The sequence below is a fragment of the Hemicordylus capensis genome, chromosome 6, assembly GCF_027244095.1.
Source record: "Hemicordylus capensis ecotype Gifberg chromosome 6, rHemCap1.1.pri, whole genome shotgun sequence".
NCBI classification, from domain to species: Eukaryota; Metazoa; Chordata; class Lepidosauria; order Squamata; family Cordylidae; genus Hemicordylus; species Hemicordylus capensis.
This window is the reverse complement of record NC_069662.1, coordinates 114,764,666-114,785,816: the sequence shown is the minus strand read 5'-3', so window position 1 is coordinate 114,785,816 and position 21,151 is coordinate 114,764,666. Positions and strand designations below refer to the sequence as shown.

The 21,151-nt window shown below is 43.7% G+C and overlaps 1 protein-coding gene across 4 annotated transcripts in view; it reads left to right on the top strand.

The window, feature by feature from the left end:
• WIPF3 (WAS/WASL interacting protein family member 3) overlaps positions 1–21,151 on the top strand; it is a 58,005-nt gene that overhangs the window by 21,908 nt on the left and 14,946 nt on the right. The window contains exon 1 of one of the 4 annotated variants that reach the window (XM_053263973.1): positions 17,182–17,327. The exons of the other annotated variants lie outside the window; for them this stretch is intronic. Coding sequence (XP_053119948.1) covers positions 17,307–17,327 — 21 coding nt within the window. The 5' untranslated portion in view covers positions 17,182–17,306. Of the gene's footprint in view, positions 1–17,181; positions 17,328–21,151 lie in introns of those variants that run through there. 4 annotated transcript variants of the gene reach the window in all.

Below are 21,151 nucleotides of genomic sequence, written 5' to 3'. Positions count from 1 at the left end.
ACCGCCTGGAGCTGGTTAGCCACCACTCTCTCAGTCACCTTACCCAACCATGGGAGATTGGAGACCGGCCTATAACTATCCATCACTGAGGGATCTAGGGAAAGCTTCTTAAGAAGTGGTCTAATCATTGCCTCCTTCAAACAAGGAGGCATCCTACCCACCCTCAGCGATGAGTTAATGATATTAACTAAGCCATCCCCATATTCCTGCTAGATAAAAGCAGCCAAGTCGGGCAAGGATCCAGAGAAGCGGTAGGCCGCATCGCCCCAAGCAGCTTGTCCACATCATCAGGCATCACAGATTGAAACTGATCCAATCTAATACTGCAAGAGGGATTGCTGGACACAACCTTAATAGACTCTGCAGAAACAGTGGAGTCCAAGTCGGCCCAAATACAGGAGATTTTGTCTGCAAATAACCCATTAAAAGCATCACAGCAGAACAAAGTCCCCGGGGATTGGTTTGAATTGGAAGGAGCCTGAATCAAACTCCTCACAGCCCGGGACAGCTCTGCCGGACGCGAACCTGCAGAAGCAATGCACGCAGACCAGAATTGTTTTTTTGCCGCATGTACCGCCTCCGCATAAACCTTCAAATGGGCTCTATGCTGTGTCCTGTCACATTCAAGCCGAGTTCTCCTCCACTTGTGCTCCAGTCGCTTACCTTGCTGCTTCAGACCCCGTAACTCCTCTGTATACCAAGGGGCCACTTTTAAAGCAGATCAGAAGGGATGCTTAGGAGCTATCATGTCTACTGCCCTGGTGAGTTCCCTATTCCAGGTTCCCACCAGGGCATCGACAGAGTCGCTGGCAGGACCAACATCAAAACCCTCCAAGGCTTTTTGGAATCCTGCTGGATCCAACAGCCTTCTCGGGTGGACCATATTAAAAGATCCTCCATCCCTGCAGGGCTGGGTTGTGGTTGTGAAACCAACCTTAACCAGGTAGTGGTCCGTCCATGACAATGGAGAAACCACAGGATCCCACACCCACGGAACACCCCCTGATCCAAACAAAAGACCAAATCAAGTATGTGGCCAGCAACATGAGTTGGTCCTGAAACTAGTTGGGATAGGCCCATAGTTGTCATGGCCGCTATGGACTCCTGAGCTGCACCAGACAAGTCAGCCTCACAATGGATATTGAAGTCACCCAGAACCAAAAGTCTGGGTGACTCCAACACCAACTCCAAGACCAGCTCTGTCAGCTCAGTTAGGGAGTTGGTTGGGCAGCGGGGTGGACGGTACACCAACAGAATCCCCAATCTACCCCTAGTTGCCAGCCTTTGACAGACACACTCAGTGTAAGTCAACTGTCACACAGGGACCCTGGTAAGGGAAATGGTATCCTTATGGACCACAGCCACTCCACACACACCCCGCCCACATCCCCTAGCCTGCTCCACAACAGAGTAGCCTGGTGGAAGAAGCTGGGCCCAAACTGGGCCACTAGCTTCCCCCATCCAGGTCTCAGTTATACAAGCCAGGTCGGCTCCCTCATCCATGATCAAGTCATGGATGATTTCGGTCTTATTCTGAACCAACTTGGCATCACAAAGGAGCAAGACTAGGTTCTGTGGGAAGTTGGAACTGCTCCCTGAGACCAGATCGCTGACAGGGCAGCCGGAAGTGGAAACTGTTACTAAATTACTAGTTTCCCTTCCCCTGTAACGGCCAGCTGCTCTGCCAACGCCAATTCTTCTATTCCCCACCACAACAGTAATAGCTGCCCCAGAGCCACTGGACACACACCTGGCATCATTCTGCCCAAGAGAACCCAAACACATAACAACAGAAGGCCTGGCACAACCCAATAAAAGGGAGGACTAACAACAAACAACCCAGACCTCCAACCCCACCTTATAAATCCCCCCACCCCCAGACCTCAGTCCCACACTGAAGGCCTGGCACCAAAGGCCGGCCGCCTACAGGCAGTCCGCCGGCTACGCCTCCGGCGTGCCTCCCTCCAATATATGCTGCCAAGGACTCCAGAAATCTTTCCTCTCGCAAGAGTTCTCTGGCCCTTGGGGACAGGTGGAACAAGTCAAGCACTCAGAGAGAAGTCATAGGTGAAATAGGGCAGCAATCCTAAGCCGGTACTTCAGAAGGTCTGGGGCTGCAAAAACAAACCTCCTCGGTCGAGACAGGAGTGCGCAGGCAGGGTAAGACGGCTGTTGTTCGTCAGGAGAAGCCAGGTAGCTGACAGGATCTAGCCCCCTCCTCTCTTCACCCTCTTTGATCTCCCAAAATGTAAATAGGAGCCATAATATAAATTATGGCTCCTATGAACATTTTCACAATTGTTTGTGTTTGCTCTGTCTTGCATGATTTTAAACTTTTGATTGAATTAGAAAAATATTGAAAATGTGCTTTTGTTGTGTTTTTGTGCATGACAATAGTTGGTTGACTTATTAAGTGCATCTAGCTAGAGGCATACAGGCTAGGGCTAGTTCTAGAACTTTGCACGTGGACCTCTCTTTCTTTGCTCTTTGTCAGTAATGCTTCATACGCTTATACCTGATCATTGCAACCAAAACATGGAGCGCCTCTGCATATACAACTGTATGATCAAAGGTTACCCTTTCACATGTTACAAAGGAACATAGAAAGCTGCCTTTTATTGAGTCAGGACATCAGTACCATCTAGCTCAGTATTGTTCACACAGAGTGGCACTGGCTGCAGGGTTTCAGACTGTAGGGTTTTTTCCAGCTCTACCTGGAGTTGTCAGGGATCAAGCCTGGGACCTTCTGCATGCAAAGCATGTGCTCTGCCACTGAGCTACAGACCCTTCCCTAAATCTAGCCAAACACATAGATATTGGGGGTGTGGCCAGTGCATGTGCTGACATCAGGGCACTGATGTGCTTGATGACTTGTGGTGCTTGATGACTTAATTGGATGAACTGATCCACTGAAAGGCTGGTTCAGCCAACCATCCTCATCATTTGAGGACTGCAACATCAAATGATGACTTGCATGTGTCAGTGATTCCTACAGATCAAGTATCACAGGTTTTTGCATATTAACTCAGGTTTTTGCATATTGGAATTTGCATATTAACGCAAACAAAATGCTTTCCACGTGGAATGCATTTCACGTGGGTTCACTCAATAGACCCACACTGTGTACCTGCTGAAAGCTTAACACTTGAAACATGATAGATCCATTCACACATTATGTTCAGCACTTGTACAAGTGTACAGTGAACACAGGTACAGATCTGTACACACATACAATCAACAACAACAATGATTTATATACCACTTTTCAAGAAACATTTTCAAAGAGGTTTACATACATACATACATACATACATACATACAATAAGAAAGATGGATCCCTGTCCCCAAAGGGCTCACAATCTAAAAAGAAATGTAAGATAGATACCAGCAACAGCCACTGGAGGGATGCTGTGCTGGGGATGGACAGGGCCAGTTGCTTTCCTCTTGCTAAATAAAGAGAATCACCACATTAAAAAAGTGCCTCTTTGCCCAGTTAGCAGGGGCACATAACATTCACATGTTATGTTGGATGCAGGTACAGAAGTACACTTCACACCTAGGCCTTTTTATTTTAGAAAAAAGACGACTGCGGGGAGACATGATAGAGGTCTATAAAATCATGCATGGTGTGGAGAAAGTGGAGAGAGAGAAATTCTTTTCCCTCTCACACAACACTAGAACCAGGGGTCACTCCATGAAATTGATTGCCAGGAGGTCTAGGACCAACAAACGGAAGTACTTTTTCACACAACGCGTGATCCACTTGTGGAACTCTCTGCCACAGGATGTGGTGACAGCCAACAACCTGGATGGCTTTAAGAGGGGTTTGGATGACTTCATGGAGGAGAGGTCTATCAATGGCTACTAGTCGGAGGGCTGTGGGCCACCTCCAGCCTCAAAGGCAGGATGCCTCTGAGTACCAGTTGCAGGGGAGTAATGGCAGGTGAGAGGGCACGCCCTCAACTCCTGTCTGTGGCTTCCAGCGGCATCTGGTGGGCCACTGTGCAAAACAGGATGCTGGACTAGATGGGCCTTGGGCCTGATCCAGCAGGGCTGTTCTTATGTTCTTATGTTCTATCTGTACTATGCATTTGACAGCCCTGTATCCAGATTCATTTTTATAATGAACATAGGTTCAGTCATCACACAAACACATGTGCACATGTAGACATCTGTACACACGTACAGCATAATATCTGAATCTGGCTTCTCTATGTCTTTAAAAATGTATATTCTGTGGAAATGTATGAGGGCCATTATGATCCTATAGTATGGTCCTGTGCTGTTCCAGATTAAGGCATGTATGCATTGCAAATGTTGTGTTCTTCATAGTGCTGTTATGCACCGTGTTGTTATGCACAGCATGTGCCTGTAAGTTGGACTCACTGAAAATCTTAATGTCTGAAGTGACCCTAAGATCAGGATCAATGGGTGATACATGGGCAGTTGCTCCCTCTCCACCAGTGATATAAAGTACTCCCATTCATCTCAATAGCAGGCAGGTGCTGGGTTGGCTTTGCTGCTCCCCAAAATGTTAACAGCACTGGTACAGTACGACATCTGGTGATAAAATGTGTATCAAAACATGGTCGTGAAGAAAGAGAAACATTGACGGCTGCATCTAGAAAGCTCAAGTCCTTAGATATAGGTCACGTTTGTATGAAGGAAATTTCTAGGCTCTGGTGTCTGTGTCTTGCACCTGCTAAAATTACACAGCTGTTACTGCAGCTGCTGAATTTCTTGTGAGAACATAAACTTAATTAGTCTACATTTCCAGTCTCACAACTATAGTAGCACCAGAGTCCAAGCAGTTTGTCAGTTTTCTGTTCTACTAATAAAAGTCTTTCCTCCTCCTCCTCCTCCTACTAGAGGAACTGATATAACACATCTGTTATAGGGGGAAATTATTTGTTCAAAAAAATCTGCTTGACCCTTTTAAATCATTCTTCATCAAAATAAATAAAACAGGACCTTTTTTTATCTAGTTTGCTTCTGCAGGATCATGTCAGAACACTGTGTCAGGTCTTTAATATAAGTGGTGTGAATATGACAAATTGTTATGACTGGTATGAGATATAAAGTGGGTTTTTTGTTTGTTTGTTTGTTTGTTTGTTTGTTTGTTTGTTTTTGGTGTCTGAAGATAATACAAAAGAAGAGTTTGAAGAAGGAGTTTTTAATTTGGATTCACACAAGCCAGGCTACAGAGGCTTAGTTTGTCTTTGGGTTTTCTGCAAAACTTGGCCTGGATTATCCTCATACACTACCTAGTTACAACTACGCCAAAAACATGAATTGGACTTCTAAACACTGCAACTTGATATCATATGTGATATCAAGGGCAGCTCCAGGAGCAGCAAAGGAGGAAGGCCCCCCCCCCCCCGATGTCGATGGTTCCCCGCCCCCCCGCCCCCGGCCAATTCTGTTTCAAAAATCTAATATGTAAGGCACAGCTTGTCTACCCATAAATGCACTTTGTCTCTTCTCTGCCACTTCTCAATTTTTTGTCCTGGTGCTGCCACTGCGTCACATCCTCTTGTGCCAGCATTGAGCACCCATTCATAAACTGCAATGCCATATACAGGAAAGCCTGGTTACTAGGCTTAAACTAATATTAAACCTGAATATTAGACTTAAACTAAGCCTAATAAAAGAAGCATTAGTTTAATGCTTCTTTGTACAGCTATTTAGTATTCAGGACTATTTGTTAACTGTAGCAAGAGAATGTTATAGCCCAGGGCTGCACAACTTCAGTCCTCTAGCTGTTTCTGGGCTATAGCTCCCATCATCCACAGCTGCAGTGACCAGAAGTCAGGGATTATGGGAGTTGTAGTTCAACATCTGCAGGAAGGCTGTTGTGCAGCCCTGTTTTAACCCATAACTTTCAAGGACAGACTGAAAAGAAATAGCAGCTGGATAGCCTGTTCATGAGCCTTTGTGAGTCTTAATAAGTGCCCCATGTACATGTGGTGATTGAACCACACATGCTCAGCAATTTACATGCAGCGTTTTGAGGACCTCAGTTTTTCATTTTCAGAACCCATCCAAATTTTATTGCCCCTAAGACTGCAAGTTGGTCTTGAAGGTGAAGGTGGATGGATACGATCTGGGGACATTTTAGAAGTGTCCACCATTTTCAGTGCCTTGCACAGTTCTTTGGCTTTCTCCCTGTGTGAATAAATTGTGCAAAATGAGCATATTCATACAACCTTGCTCAGGTTGTCCAAATGATTCAGAATTCAGCTTTTCTTAGTACAGGTTGCCCTTTAAAAAAACAGACTTTCTGCAGCTCTTCTACTTAAGCATTTTTTTCTTTTTCCAATGCATTAAAACGGCTGTTTACCCACTTAACATAGTGAAGCCAAGGGAACTATTCTAGAATCACTGTTCAAGCCAAATAAAATCAACTGTTCAAGTAAAACTACATTGCTGCATTTAACTGTGTTCCTGGATGTTAATACAAAGACTGTTTAGCATTTCTAAAGTAGGTGTGAGAATAAAAAGAAGAAAAATCTATTAGCATTTTTAAGATTAGGGTTCACAAAGGAAAGTATATAAAAATAATAGTGTGGGGTGGTTTTTTTAAAAAGAAATAATCGTTGACACTTTTTTCACTTGGGTGTAAAATTGTCTTTTCTAATCCCAGTGTAACTTCTCTGGAAAATTATTGTGTATTCTGGGTATTTAGAGTAGGTGTTCTATTATTCTGTCTGATACTGCTGCAATGAGAAAACCATCTTCCTGGAGACATCCTGCAGGCAGATGGTGATAATAGCTCAAATAATTGGGAGGATATTTATGATCATCCTACAACTGCATTATTTCAAACAGTAGAAGATGCTGCCTTGCCTTGACAAGACCAAAATAATTGCCGTTTTAATAGAATAACACCAGCTCACACTTTATGTTATCAAACAGCATCCTCTTTGAGAAAGAAAATGCAAACAGAGATAAGATGCTGAGAGAAAGAAAAGAAAAACCAGATGGGGGCTCAGTTTGTTTTTGTCTACAGATTAACACAAGGTCAGGATATGTGTGTGAGTCAGGCCTTGGCAGCTGAGAGTTCTGGGACCCCGAAGAAGCTGGCTGTCAATCCAAGTAGGCCAGAAACAGGTATGTGGTAATCCCAAATATTCAGGGCTTGAGCAGAGATGACCCTTCCAAGCAGCCATCTGAAGGGAGTTGCATCATGCAGCAAATTTGAGGGTGGGCAAATTTGGAGTGTCCTGCCTGTTCACTGGCTAATGCTGCTGCCAGTGGCATCACAAAGAAGCCACTCCAGCCTAACTCTGTGGGCACTGCTCTCCACTTTATCTTCCTCTGTCACCAGTCCTCCACTTCCTCTATTTCCCAACGGACTGAGCTCTGAGCTTCAGCAGTGCCATCTAGCATACAGTACATCCTCTCCCGTACTCCCTCCCACCACGGAGGAGACAATCTAGCTTGACTCTGTGGCCAGCATTGTCCTCTCCCTTCCTATACATCAGTGCTGTTGTTGCTGCCAAGCAATTATCAAGACCCATGGAAACAGCCAGGTAAGGGGGAGAAAGAGGATGGGGAGGCATTTGGTGCCATGCTAGGTAAAAGGTAAAGTTGTGCCGTCGAGTCAGTATCGACTCCTGGCAACCACAGAGCCGTGTGGTTCTCTTTGGCAGAATACAGGAGCGGTTGACCATTGCCATCTCCTGTGCAGTATGAGATGATGCCTTTCAGCATCTTCCTATATCACTGCTGCCCAATGTAGGTATTTCCCATAGTCTGGGAAACATACCAGCGGGGATTCGAACCAACAGCCTCTTTTAAATCACGCAGAGCCAGCACATGAGCCCTGCTCTTGGATCGGAGAGGTGCTGCACAGAATGTAAGTCACAAGCTGCATTTTCTCATGCCTCCTACACATATAGTGAACACAACGTGGAGGAAGTCATCATCATCTTTATTGTTACGGTCATTCGACCAGCAAAACAGAAAATACATAAAAGCAAACCTGGTCAAATAAACAATAAAAGTGGAGGAAGTAGGAATGTCCACTGGCCTCACCTCCCATGTTCATATGCCCAGTGGCTTGCCCCTGACACTACCATGTGCAGTGGCCTCCTTTGGAAACTGTTTATTATTATTATTATTATTATTATTATTATTATTATTATTTTGATTTCTATACCGCTCTTCGAAAAATGGCTCAGGGTGGTTTACACAAAGATATAACAAACAAATAAGATGGAGCCCTGTCCCCGAAGGGCTCACAATCTAAAAAGAAACATAAGATAAGACACCAGCAACAGTCACTGGAGGTACTGTGCTGGGGGTGGATAGGGCCAGTTACTCTCCCCCTGCTAAATAAAGAGAATTGCCACGGTGAAAGGTGCCTCTTTGCCCAGTTAGCAGGGGTTTATGCCTCCTCTAAAACCTTTTTCCTATATATGTGTATGTCCTCCTTATATGATTGTAAGGGGAGCCATTTTATTTGATGGTGTGAGTTGCTATACTGAGTTGCACGTGACTGAATGTGATTGGTTGTATTTTTATTTTATCTGATCAGTGGCCTGTGGCTATAGCCAATGAATACATTGAAATAAATAAGTAAGTACGTACGTACAAGTGAATTTATGGAGGTGGAAGTGAGACAGTACCTACTGGCTCCGTTCTGTATACAGCAGTCAGTGCAATGCCTGAAAGCAGAATCTAGCTATAGCTCCCAGTTTGTTTGGAGAGTCCATGTGTGTACAGCTGTTCAGAGATAGGCTACCTTTCAGGCATTGCACCAAACATGCTGACTTTGGGTATGGAGTCTGCACACACAGCCCCGCATTTCCCTTCATATATTTGCTATCCATATGGGCAAATAGCCAACATGGGTTTAGCGGGACTTGGCAGAGACATGCAAGGAAGGGGTTGAATGGAAAGAAAGAGAGTTCCATCTTCATGGTGCCTCCTTCCCACTTTTCATTTTCATGGGTCTCTGTTTGTTTTATTTATTTGCTACAAAATCCAGTGGCAATAGGCATTAAGGCAGGCTTTTAAGAAGGATACTGGGAGAAGTTATATACAGAAGCAAAATAACATTTCAAGTTTGTAAAGAACCCTTGAAACTTTAGAATGACCAATGGGCAAAACCATATAGCTTCTGTACGCGTTTAGTTGGTTCATACAGCGTCTGTGTGCCTGGAAGTCATTTTCATTTTGGATTGAGCAGCATTGGTTGCATACAGCTTTTTTCTTTTTCTTTTTTTAAAGCATATCTTATATTTATAGTGCTCTGCAATTTGCAATGTGGGTCAGGGAAGATGTCTAAAATTAGTCCTAGTCATTTTGTTTTCCTGGTTTAGAGAAAGCAGCTCAAATGCACTATAAGAAGTGGGAAGCACATGAATAGAGAACAGAAGCAAGTTCAACTGTTAACATGGTTGATCTGCCCACACCATACAGTACATGACCTTTAAAAATTATTGCAGAATCAGACTACACCACTTAATATACAAAGACTGAATTTAGTCATTTCTCAGCCAAATAGTGGTTAATTAAGACATAGTTGCTTTGCTATTCAGAAGAAAAAGATTAATTCTTTAGCAGGCACTTTTAGGGGTATGTGAATGTGTACACATACATTTGCATCCCATATGTACAAATGTGGAAGAATGTTTCGCAGCATAGCTGTTCCTTGCAGTTTGCTTTTCCTTGCCATGTCGCACAGACTGCAGGGAGCAGTGCCGCAGCCATGTGCGGCCTTTGTAGAGCGAACGCCGTGCCTGGAAAAGCAGTGGGGCAGAGCAGGAGCAGGTAAGGACCTGCTTACCCCCGTAAGTGAACCGCTACCTGCCCCACTGAACCCATTTGGCTGTGGGCACCCGAGCCCGTTTGGCGCGCCCCTGAGGAGGTGCCAACCGGTTCATGCACATCCCTAGTCGTCGTCTCTTGCTAATTACCTGTATTTACCCGAATACAAGGTGACTATGAATTTAAGACAAGTCCTTTTAAATTAAAAGAAAATAGTGGTTACATAAAGGTTATACCTATATTTACCCGAAAGGAAGAGGCCTCCTAGTTTAAAATGATTAATGATTTCTAACCTGATTTCTAACTTCAAAGAACTTAGAAAAAACTTAGTCTTGCATTCAGGTAAAATATTAAAATTTTCTTATTACCGCCTCCTCCAAAGACGAGGTGGTGAAAAACAACAATACCAATAACAACAACTATTATTGTTGTTGTTATTAATTAAAGGGCAAACGCCTGGCGGAACAGGTGGGTCTGTTTTGTTTTATCTCATTCTAAAGCTGTTTTTTGCAAGTGCTTCCAAGGGGCAGTTCATTCTGGCTTGATAAGTTGTTCCATTGCTTGCTGTTACCATACATTATTTAAAGAGGGGAGGACCAAAAGATGGCAGGTACCCAGCCCAGCCGCCGGTCATTTTTTTGTGTGCTGAGCATCTGCTGGAATCTTGCAAAAGGGTCCTCTCACTCTTGTAAGTTGATAACTTGTCCTGTCATGCTGGCAGCAGAACCCCTCCCTTGGCACTGATGCTTTCTCAGCCTCCTTGTTTGGCATAGGGCAAATGGTGAATGGACTAGTTGGGTACATGCAGGGGAAACAATGTCCTCCTTGAATACCATCATTTTGGGTTGTTTTGTTCTCTACGAGTTAAAGCAGCCATATTAGATAGTAAAGGAAGTGGGAAGGTTTCTGACAGGAAAGACAGAAGCAGTTGGTTCTACTCTAGTTTTCAGGCGTACATCCAGGGGTGTAAGCAGCTTGGCTGTGTCAGAAGACAAAAACCCCCACCTATGCCCCCTAGGCTTTACCACTGTGCGTGCCTGCCCCAAACCATTTTTTTTTAAAAAAAATTATTTTACATTTTATATCCCGCTCTTCCTCCAAGGAGCCCAGAGCAGTGTGTACTACATACTTAAGTTTCTCCTCACAACACCCCTGTGAAGTAGGTTAGACTGAGAGAGAAGTGACTGGCCCAGAGTCACCCAGCTAGTATCATAAATGAATATGATATTAATAAATAATATTTATTAAATAATAAATTTAATAAATTTATTAATAAAAACCATTTAAATAAATAAATAATAAAAAACATGAGCGGACATAAAAAACTTGTGAGCATGCGCACGTGCGCACACCTTAAGAGGAAACACTGCTTGTACAGTTCTTTTCCCCTGTGTGTGTACTTGTCTTTTGATTCTGCCGTGTTAGATACAAATCTACACACTACTTTAGTCCTGTTAAGCACTATAAAGCAACCAATGTTTTCCATATTTCTCTGCATCTCTGAGGATGAGCAATTGAGATTTGTGTGCTTGTTTGTGTGTCTTTGTAGTTTGATTCCCACTTGTTCGCTAAGGCACTGCCTAGTCCTGGTTCCACCTCCACAGCTGCCCACAATTGGCTCCACCTCTCACTATCTGTGGCTCCTCCCATCACCTTCCCTGCCTAGCACCCTCTCCCCACCCAGTTCCATGAGCCACCAACCCCCACCGACTTCAGGCTACTAAATATGTGATTCATTCTATTTCTGTGTGTGGGAGAGAGAAAGAGAGGACACTCATTATCTAACCTGACATTTCCTATATGAAAAATAATAGAAAATCCCCTAATGGCTGCCAAGGACAATGAGAACCAACTGTTCATGTTCCGATTTCATAAACTAAGGTCACAGGAATTAATTTATTCTCATCTAACAGCGGGATCTCTGGGATTCAGTAAAACAAATGATCTTCCCATTGTTGTTGTTTTTGGGTTTTTTGATGACAGATCAAGCTGTTTTTCTGTATAGAGGTGATGCTTTCCTCTTCTAATAACTAAAGAAAAGACTGAACAAGATTTTCCATTGTATCTGTGCTTATTTAGTCTGTAGCCATTGCATGGATGCCAACTGTTTCTTTACCAGGGATTCTCTCTGTTTTCTGGTATCTGCCCCTGCTAAATCCTATTTTGCCTCTTGGAGACGGCTTGTTCGTTTTTTTCATGCAAGTTGCTAGAGTTTTCATTCTTCAGGACCCAGCTCCTACCCCCCAAAAGAATAAATTATATCTCTAAGTGGATGGGTGGATGCATCAGGTCTCTAATGCACCTGTATGTAAATGGATACATAACAGTAAGGTGCTGTGCAGTGCACAAATATAATGTGTGAAATCCAGGATTCAGCCATTAATTGGTGAGGGCCTTGGGCAGCAATTATCAATATGAGAATTGATTGCTACAAGTGCAGTCCTGTTTTCATCTGCAAAATGCTGGAGGATATGAGCTTCTTGGCTCATCTGCTTTGGTGATCTGGAATAATGTGCTCTGCAATCCCTCTTATGGAGCAGAACTTGATTCTCTTTCTCACAGAAACAGTCTTGGACCAGGTCAGCAGAAGCTTTCCCTAGCTCTGTTGGTCTCATGAGATAATGCAGGCCTTGGCACATTTTATTTGGAGGCAGGGGATAGCTAGGGGAGAGGGGGTCCGTGTTCACCCCTCTCCCAGCAGCCCCTCAGAGTGAGGGAGATAATGAAGAACATAGTGAGGGGGCAGAGCTGAGGGGCCCTCAGGAGCTGGGGGCCCAGGTTCTTTGAACCCATCCTCTCAGTTATAGCTACACCCATGTTTGGAGCTAGGAGCCAGCCCATCCTAAACATTTAGAAGCCAAACAATAGACATTTGACAAAATTACTGGACTTAGGGATGAACATTGTTGTGGGAAAAGATAAATGGGCTTCTCTTTATCTCATTTACTAGTAACATACTTAGAACAGAAACAGGACTGCCTGGGACAAATAAAGATTCTATTAAATAACTTTTCCTCTGAATATCTTAGTCTGGGCACCATGGCTCCCTGGCGCCTGGGATTTCTCAAGTCCTGAGATTTCTCAAGTTCTCCATGACATGGAAAGCGCTCCGAAACGTCTGAGACCCGTTATATACAGAGCTGGTATGTTATCACAATTCCACAAAGTTCCTTTAACATTTTAAATGGAATATGTCGAAATATTAGAGGCTGTGAAACCATTATGACCTTTAGTGACTAGTTGCTGTGGAAGGTCCAGGGCTAGGGATGTGCATGGAACTGGGCAGGGGTGGCTCAAAAGGCTGGGGGGTAGGCCTTGAAGGGTGGGGGAGGGTGCACTTACCCCTCTCCCTTCTTTCCCCCCACCAGCACCGGAGTTCTGTAAAATCCCTCGGGGCAGCAACATATCTCCCTGCAGCCCCTTCCTCTCTTTGTCCAGAAGTGGCCAGAAGTACCGGGCGTGCATGCACATGCCAGGCTCACGTGAGATTGTGATGTTCACACATGCACCTGGTACTTCCGGCCACTTCCAGCCGAAGAGGGGAAGGGGCAGCAGGGTGGTATGCTGCCACCCCCAGGGATTTTACAGGACTCAAATGCCAGTGGGGGGAAAGTGGGGGAGGGGTAAGTGCACCTTCCCCTGCCCTTAAAGTCCTACCCCCCCACCCACGCCAAATGTTCGAGCCAGCCAGTGTTTGAACCTGTTTGGAGGCCTGTAAAAGGGCCTCCGAACAGGTTCATGCACATTCCTACCAGGGGCTGGTGATCCTCCTTCTTTCTTGGCAATGAGGATCGACTAGCAAACTTTTGTGTTTTCTGTCTGATGGTTTGAGAGTCATAAACATCTCCAAGCTGGTCCTTCCTTTCACTAAAACCCTTTTTGGACATTATATCGTTCATGTATCCAAGTGTCTGGACACATATACATATTTTCATGTACTGTACATGAATCTGTAGCCACCTAATGGCGCAGCAGGGAAATAACTTGACTAGCAAGCCAGAGGTTGCTGGTTCGAATCCCTGCTGGTACATTTCCCAGACTATGGGAAACACCTATATCAGGCAGCAGCGATATAGGAAGATGCTGAAAGGCATAATCTCATACTGTGAGGGAGATGGCAATGGTAAACCCCTCCTATATTCTGCCAAAGACGACCACAGGGCTCTGTAGTTGCCAGGAGTCAACACCGACTCAACAGCACACTTTACCTTTACATGATTCTGTGACTGTGCATGTGTTCATTTTAAAAGTGAAACTGGGAACAAATCCCTTCAGTGCAGGGTACAGATGGGAAGTGTACTACTGTAGATGTATTAAACATAATATAAATGACTGACATGATGAGGAAAATTACTCAAAGTAGTCCCATTAGAATTTAAAGGACAATTTAAGCAACACTTAACTTGTCCTTTTAATTTCAATGAGAATTATTTGAATAATTTTTCTTATGAAGTCAACCAATAACTATATGTTCATACAGATCTGCACAACGTACACAGATTATATTCATGTTGAACGTAGCATGTGATCAGGGGTTAAGTCAGTAGTAGTAATCCTGCAAGATTTCACCAGTTGTAGGCATGTAGCTATAATGGAGCAGGCAGCAGGGAGACAAACGTCCCTGAGCAGGCAGCAGGGAGACAAATGTCCCTGAGCCACTGGCCATTGGCTTCCTCTGAATTGGCTTCCTCTGCCAATTCTCAATTGGAGATCATTCATCAGGCCGACTAAGGCAGTCTCCACCCCATAGCCCAACCCAAAGCCAGTCTGAAAATGGTCTAGACCATCCGTTTCATCTGACTGCCTCCTATCCCCAACCCCCTGGAGTTGGGATGCCACCACCCTCTCAATTACCTTGCCCAACCACGGAAGGTTGGAGACAGGCCTATAGTTGCTTAACTCTGAGGGATTCAATGCAGGCTTATTCAAAAGAGGTCTAATAATTGCCTCCTTAATGCAAGGAGGTATCCTGCTCTCCCTCAGAGAAGCATTTATGATCTCTACTAAGCTTTCTACAACAACTTCTCTGCCAGATAATATAAGCCATGTCGGGCTAGGGTCAAGAGAACAGGTGGTAGGCCGCTCTATTCTAAGCAGCTTGTCCACATCCTCACAAGTTACAAACTGGAACTGATCCAGCCTGACCCTATAAGAAGAGTCTCTGGACACCTCCAATAGGGATGTGTACGGAACTGGGGGGCGGGGCTTGAAGGTGGGAGGGCTTGAAGGTGGGGGGGCATACATTTAAGGGCGGGGAAGGGTGCCCTCACCCCTCCCGTTGCGTTTCCCCCACGGTGCTTCATATTAAAAGTGTCTGTCGAGCCAGCAGCGTATCTCCCTGCCGCCCCGTGTCCTCTTTTGCCAGAAGTAACAGGAACTACCTGGAGCGCTGGTGGAAATGCAGCGGGAGGGGTAAGGGCACTCTCCCCCGCCGTTAAAGGTATGCCCCTTTGCCTTCAAACTGTTTGAACAGCCGGTCATTCAAACCTGTTTGGAGGCCCTTAAAAGGACCTCCAAACAGGTTCGCTCACATTATTTTATTAATTAATTAATTAATTAATTAATTAATTAATTTGTCCCTAACCACCTATCAGGGCTATCCTTAGGGCAGTGCAGCCTGTCCTCCCCTATCCCCCAGTCCCAGCCACTTATCTTTCCCTGCAGCCCAGCCAGAGCTGATCTTTTGTGTCTCTATGTAGCTTGAAAGGCTCCCAGGCAAACTGCTAGAACTCCGTCTCTTCCTGCCTCTCAGTTGTTTGGTAGATGAGTGAGGCTTCCAGAGAGACCTCCATGCAGGCCTCCCTGAAGCCTGAAGCTCAGGAAAGAAGCAAGCAGGCAGGTGGCAGGTAGGCAGAGAGTGTCCAGCACCAGAGCTCTCTGCAGACCCTCTGCCCAGCCCAGCCCAGCCTTAGTAATGGAGGTATGATGTGATTTCCTTTTTGAGGTTATCTCCCTCCCCATTTAATATTTAGGGATTGGCTTGCCATAGAGCTTTGGTGTTGAGCAGAGATGTAGGGCAGAGTGGCAGGGATATGTATATTTAAATTCAAGTGGATTGGACAAATTGTTGGTTTTAAAAAAACCCATCCAAAAAATCCTATAAGTGGCTTGTTTCAGGGCAGAAAATTACAAAAACTTCTGGAACAAACAATACATAATTTATTTATGAATGTACTATGCTCAAGTTTATTTGCAACCTAGAAGGTCTGAGAACTGTGAAGCATGTGTTGTGCTTTTATTTTTATTTCATTATATGTCCAAGCTGGTTGGACATGTCCAAAAACCTCACTCACACTATTTACACTGTATGTCATCAATCAGTATGATTCTGTAATGATATGAAATGTTAAGGAGGCCCTGTACATGCTAATTCGCCCCTGCCCCGCACCTTCCTAGGTATGGCCCTGCCTCTAATTCAGATACTCCAGTAATTGTGGGGTCTAAATCCAAGTCAGCCCAAATATGATAGATTTTATCATTAGAGTTAGTTAATGGTATTGAATTGAGTCACATAGTGTTTTGCTTCTAGATACCCTTCACATGTCCAGACAAAAGAATGTTTAATCTCTACACATAGCTTAAATTGCAGGTTAGACTAGATGACTTTAAAGACCCCTGAATTTCTGTGATTCATATTGCATACATTGCTTTTAGTTTCAAATACCCTTGTATTATTATTGTCTTATTTTTAGACCCATGGTCTTCGTATATATGCTCATTTTTAGGTTTAAATTTTTGTGCTTTACATGTACCTTGTTTTAGATTCTGCCTTGTATTTATTATACTTAAATGTGAAGTGAAATAATGTTAAAAATAATCCAGTTTTATAAATAAATAGAATTGTAAAATACACTTCTTTCCTTCCATATTTATTGTGTGTGTGGATGTTGTATCTATAGTGGCACATAATAATGCACATGTGCGCACACTGCCTTGATACTGCTGCCCAGAACAAAACTCATTCTGCTCACTAATGAAAAAAAATTAGAGAAAACACTGCCTCATAGATAACCATTTCTTGATTACAAGAACAAATATTGCATATTTCCCTCTACTGTATATGTATTGTAAGCTCTATTCCTGTTATTGCAGTGCTAATAGATGTATATATTCAGAGGGTAGTATCCAAAGGAAGTGAATTCTGACTAAGCACCATTGAAATCAATGGGTTTTAAGTTAGTCGTGACTAACTTGTGTCATTGATTTCAATGGTGCTTAGTCAGGATTCACTTTCTTTGGATACAAACTGGAGTGTTCTTATCTCTGCTTTCCCACGGAACCGCCCACAAATTATCTGCTTATTGGAAAAATACTTTAGCCAGTATTTGTGTCCAGATGACACAACCTGTATACATATGAAGCCAGAAACAAAACCACAGCTGTTGGGTCTAAATTTAAACCAAATCGCCTGCTCGGCTCCTGTTCTAATATAACAGCAGAGTTGCAGCAAAACCATTGCTGGAAGTTACTGAGAGAAGTATTTTGAGGAAAGGATTGAAAAACAAAAAAGCAAGCAATATTTTATTCCAGCTATGTTTCTTCAGTTCTTCACAGTGAGTATTGTTTACTCTTCTGGGGGTTGGGGGAGATAATTAGATGTCAGTTCCACTAAGCATAGTATATATGCTGTAACTTTTCTAATGTAGACACCAGATTTTGAAAGCAAGGGCAAATATATTTATGTTTGGGATGTCTTGAGTTAAATTTCTCAAACTTTGTGAGGATTGGCTTATATAGTTTGAAGTACTCTAATCAATGCCTTTTTGCAACATAGACTATCAGCAGCAAAGCTATTAATGAGAGTTTACATCATCTTCCAGGAACGTTACTGACATTAATGTCACCCAAGTGTGCCATCTAGAGGAGCTAACATAATAAAGATTTAGGGAAAATAACCAGTTGACCATCTATTTTCGTGCGAATACAAATGTTTTAGTTTAGAGGTTCTCTAAACAGCCACTTATTCCCCAGCGTCTCACCTGCAGCTGGAAATGGTACAGTCTAAGAACAGTTTTATCACGCTATGACCTAGAATGTCTCAATCAGATTTTTCACCAGTGGCTTCAAATGAAAGCAAGTGAAATAGTTGTGGTAGAACTTTTTCTTTTTTAAATTCCTTATGTAATGCAGGGGTTCTCAAACTTGAGTCCCCAAGTGTTTTTGGAGTACTGCTTCCATCATCCTTGCTGCCATGGCCAAAGGCCATTGTGGCAGAGGATGATGGGAGTTGTAGTCCCAACATCTGGCGACCTATGTTTGAGACCACTGAGCCAATGCTTTAATTTTATTTTTTTGTAAAGAAATACAATCTTTGTTGTGTTCGCTATTACAGAAAATGCCTGTGAGGTAGGCTACTATTATTTCCATTAACTAAGGCTGGCTGTGGACAGAACTGCTTCCACATTTCCGGGGGCAAACTGCCCTCCATGGGCCTCCTCTCACGGTCCTCCTGTGTGGGTGAACCCCGAAGGAGTCCCTCTGCGGCCACCACCAATGAAGGCTATGGACGCAGAGGTGGCTTCAAGCATCAGCGGAGTCCTTCTGAGGGCCATGGGCCCTTGGCCACTGCCCAGTGATGCATAACCCCTGTTGCAAGTCCAGGTTGTGCTTAATTGGCCATGAGAGAAAGGCAAGTTGCATATACTTAAAGGGGCTCTCTTTCTTGATTTATCATCACAGTGAAGTTCTTTTCTGGCACTGACAGTTAATTCGGATGAAGCCTCACTCAAATTGAGGCCTGTCTGAGATTTGGAGTCCTGCTCTTCCTTGGTTTAAAAATGAAGGAAATGAGCCTACCAAATTAACATTTTAAAATGCTTTAATCTTTCCAAAACAAAAAAGTCTCTAAACTACCACTTCTCACCAGGATTCCTGCAGCCCTACTCATTGAAAGGGATAAAAAAAAGAGCAAATAAAAGAAGAGATGAAAGGTGTGTGTTTGGAACGTGTGAGTTTAAGCACATGTTTACACTTCAGTTGAAATAAATGAAGTTTAGGGTCAACCCAAATGTAATGGGTTAGATCTCTGCGAGCAGGATTTCCCACAATCCGAAAAAAATCCCATCTGCCAAAAAAGTAGCAGCAATGGGAGTTGGGGGAGGTTGGACCAAGACTGTAGTGCCAGGCAAGTGGGGAGTTAATCCTCCCACCCCCCATGCCATTTTTAGTGTCTGAATTGCCAGACCCCTAATTATTGATTCCATGAATTAAAATAGCAGCTCTGGGGTGTTCAGTGCACCAAGGTCCTGTTCTGTATCCACTCTTCATACATGAAATATATATATTTTTAGAGCTATGATGATCTGCACATTAATCTGTACATTGACTTAAAGAAAATATCGATAGCAACTACCGGTATCAGTTTGTTTGTGTTTTTAAGTGAGAGGGCCTTTTCATAGATTTTCCATGCCCCATCTAGTTGGGTCATTAAGAGTAACTTTGGCTGGATTGTACCTTAACAGAGCAATACCACTAAGTTAATTATTTTTCCTTATGGTTCTCCCTGCATCAGCTGTGAATGAATGTACAAATCAGCTAGTTCTACATTAAAAACACCCATCTATTTATAGGTAAACTAGGTGACAATGTCAGAAATGATATAATTCAGACCGGCCATGGAGATAAATAAGGGGAAAGGCATGTTTAAATCAGCTGTTCATGAATCTAGGTCTAGGAGTTATTTCAGGTGCTGTTACAGCATTCTGCATAATGAGATCACCCAGGACAGCTTTAGCTGGAGGCAACCTTCCTGTCAGATGACTAAGTGTTGTAGGGTATAGCATTCTATGCTATACAGTTCATTTAATAGGAACACATGAAGTTGCCTTGTACAGAATCAGACCACTGGTCCATCTAGCTCAGGGATTCTCAACGCTGGGTCCCCAGATGTTATTGGATTTCAACTCCCATAATCCTCAGCCCCATGGCCTTTGGTTGGGGATTATGGGAGTTGAAGTCCAATAACATCTGGGAACCCAACGTTGAGAATCCCTGATATAGCTCATTATTGTCGACACAGACAATTGCAACAGCTCTCCAGGGTTTCAGCAGGGCTGTTTCTCAGATCAAGCTGTAGATGGGAGAGATTGAAACCGGAACCTTCTGCATGCAAAGCATGTGATCTGGCTTTGTGACCCCTTGTTGCTGCTCTTTTCCTTAATGACTTTCCTTTGTATCTACAAGCTTGGGTGAAAGAAATGTAGGATGGCATATCCTGGTCAAAAGCAGCCCTACATTCTCCAATGTGAACAAGCTTCTCCTAAGCACATCCATGGAAGTAAATCTCTTTTATTTTAATTGCACTTAATTGCTCTGATCCAGTTGTGATGGCGATTATTCATTTCAAGGGTAAGAACTGATTGATATACACAGTGAGCGGAGTCTAGTGGTATGATCATCATACCAGATTCACAGCCTGTGGTCACTGTGTTGAGAAATTGTCTGTTGGAACAGAAGTGAGGAATAAATGGATTGGTAAATTGCCATTTCATAAAGCAGTGCATGTATGATAAACAGAAGGGAGGGACTTGGCTGCTAGAACTGAAACTGTAAACAAAAAGAAAAATGGCGTTGGTAGTCCATTTAACCCCTTAAAAGCTCCTATTGTGGAAATCGACTTGTGATCTCTTTTCAAAATACAGTGGTCCCTCGACTTACGTAAATAATCCATTCCGAACGCACGTTCGGAGGTCGAAATTTTCGTAAGTCGAGGAGCGCACCACGGAAGTCTTAAAGCACTCGTAGTTCGAGGAAGCCGCATCTAAACATTCGTAGGTCGAGTAAGCAACTACTTCCGGTAAGCAACTACTTCCGGTCTTTTTGTCGCTCGTAACTCGAAAACAACATAAGTTGAGTAGTTCGTAGGTCGAGGGATTACTGTATGTAACTTCTTATATCAAGACTCCATGCTAGTTTTGAATTAAGATTGTCACTGCAACCACATTATGGCCCGCTTTACACATAACAGCGGCCATAAGTATAGAAGAACTGCTGGTTCTCACTAGTGCACATTCCCATTATTGCAACCACTTCCATGATGTCTGAATCCCAAATGTCAGGTGGAGAATGTCAGTAACCCACCTCAACTGGACATTTGGAACCAGATGTCTGAAGTGGCTTGACATGGTCAGGCTGAGGTGGGTACTGACATTCCCCACCTGTCATTTTGGGATTCAGACGTTGTGGGAGTCGTGGCAGTAGTGGGAGCGTGCACCTGTCGGAAACAGCAGCTCTTTCGTACTTCCTTGCCACCATTGCATGTGACCCCAGGATATGTGTTTGTAATGTTTATCCTTACAACCTTCCTCAAGAAACCTGGCATGCACACTCACACTTGGGGCTTCCAGATGGTCTCCCACTCAGAAGACTCTGCCTAACT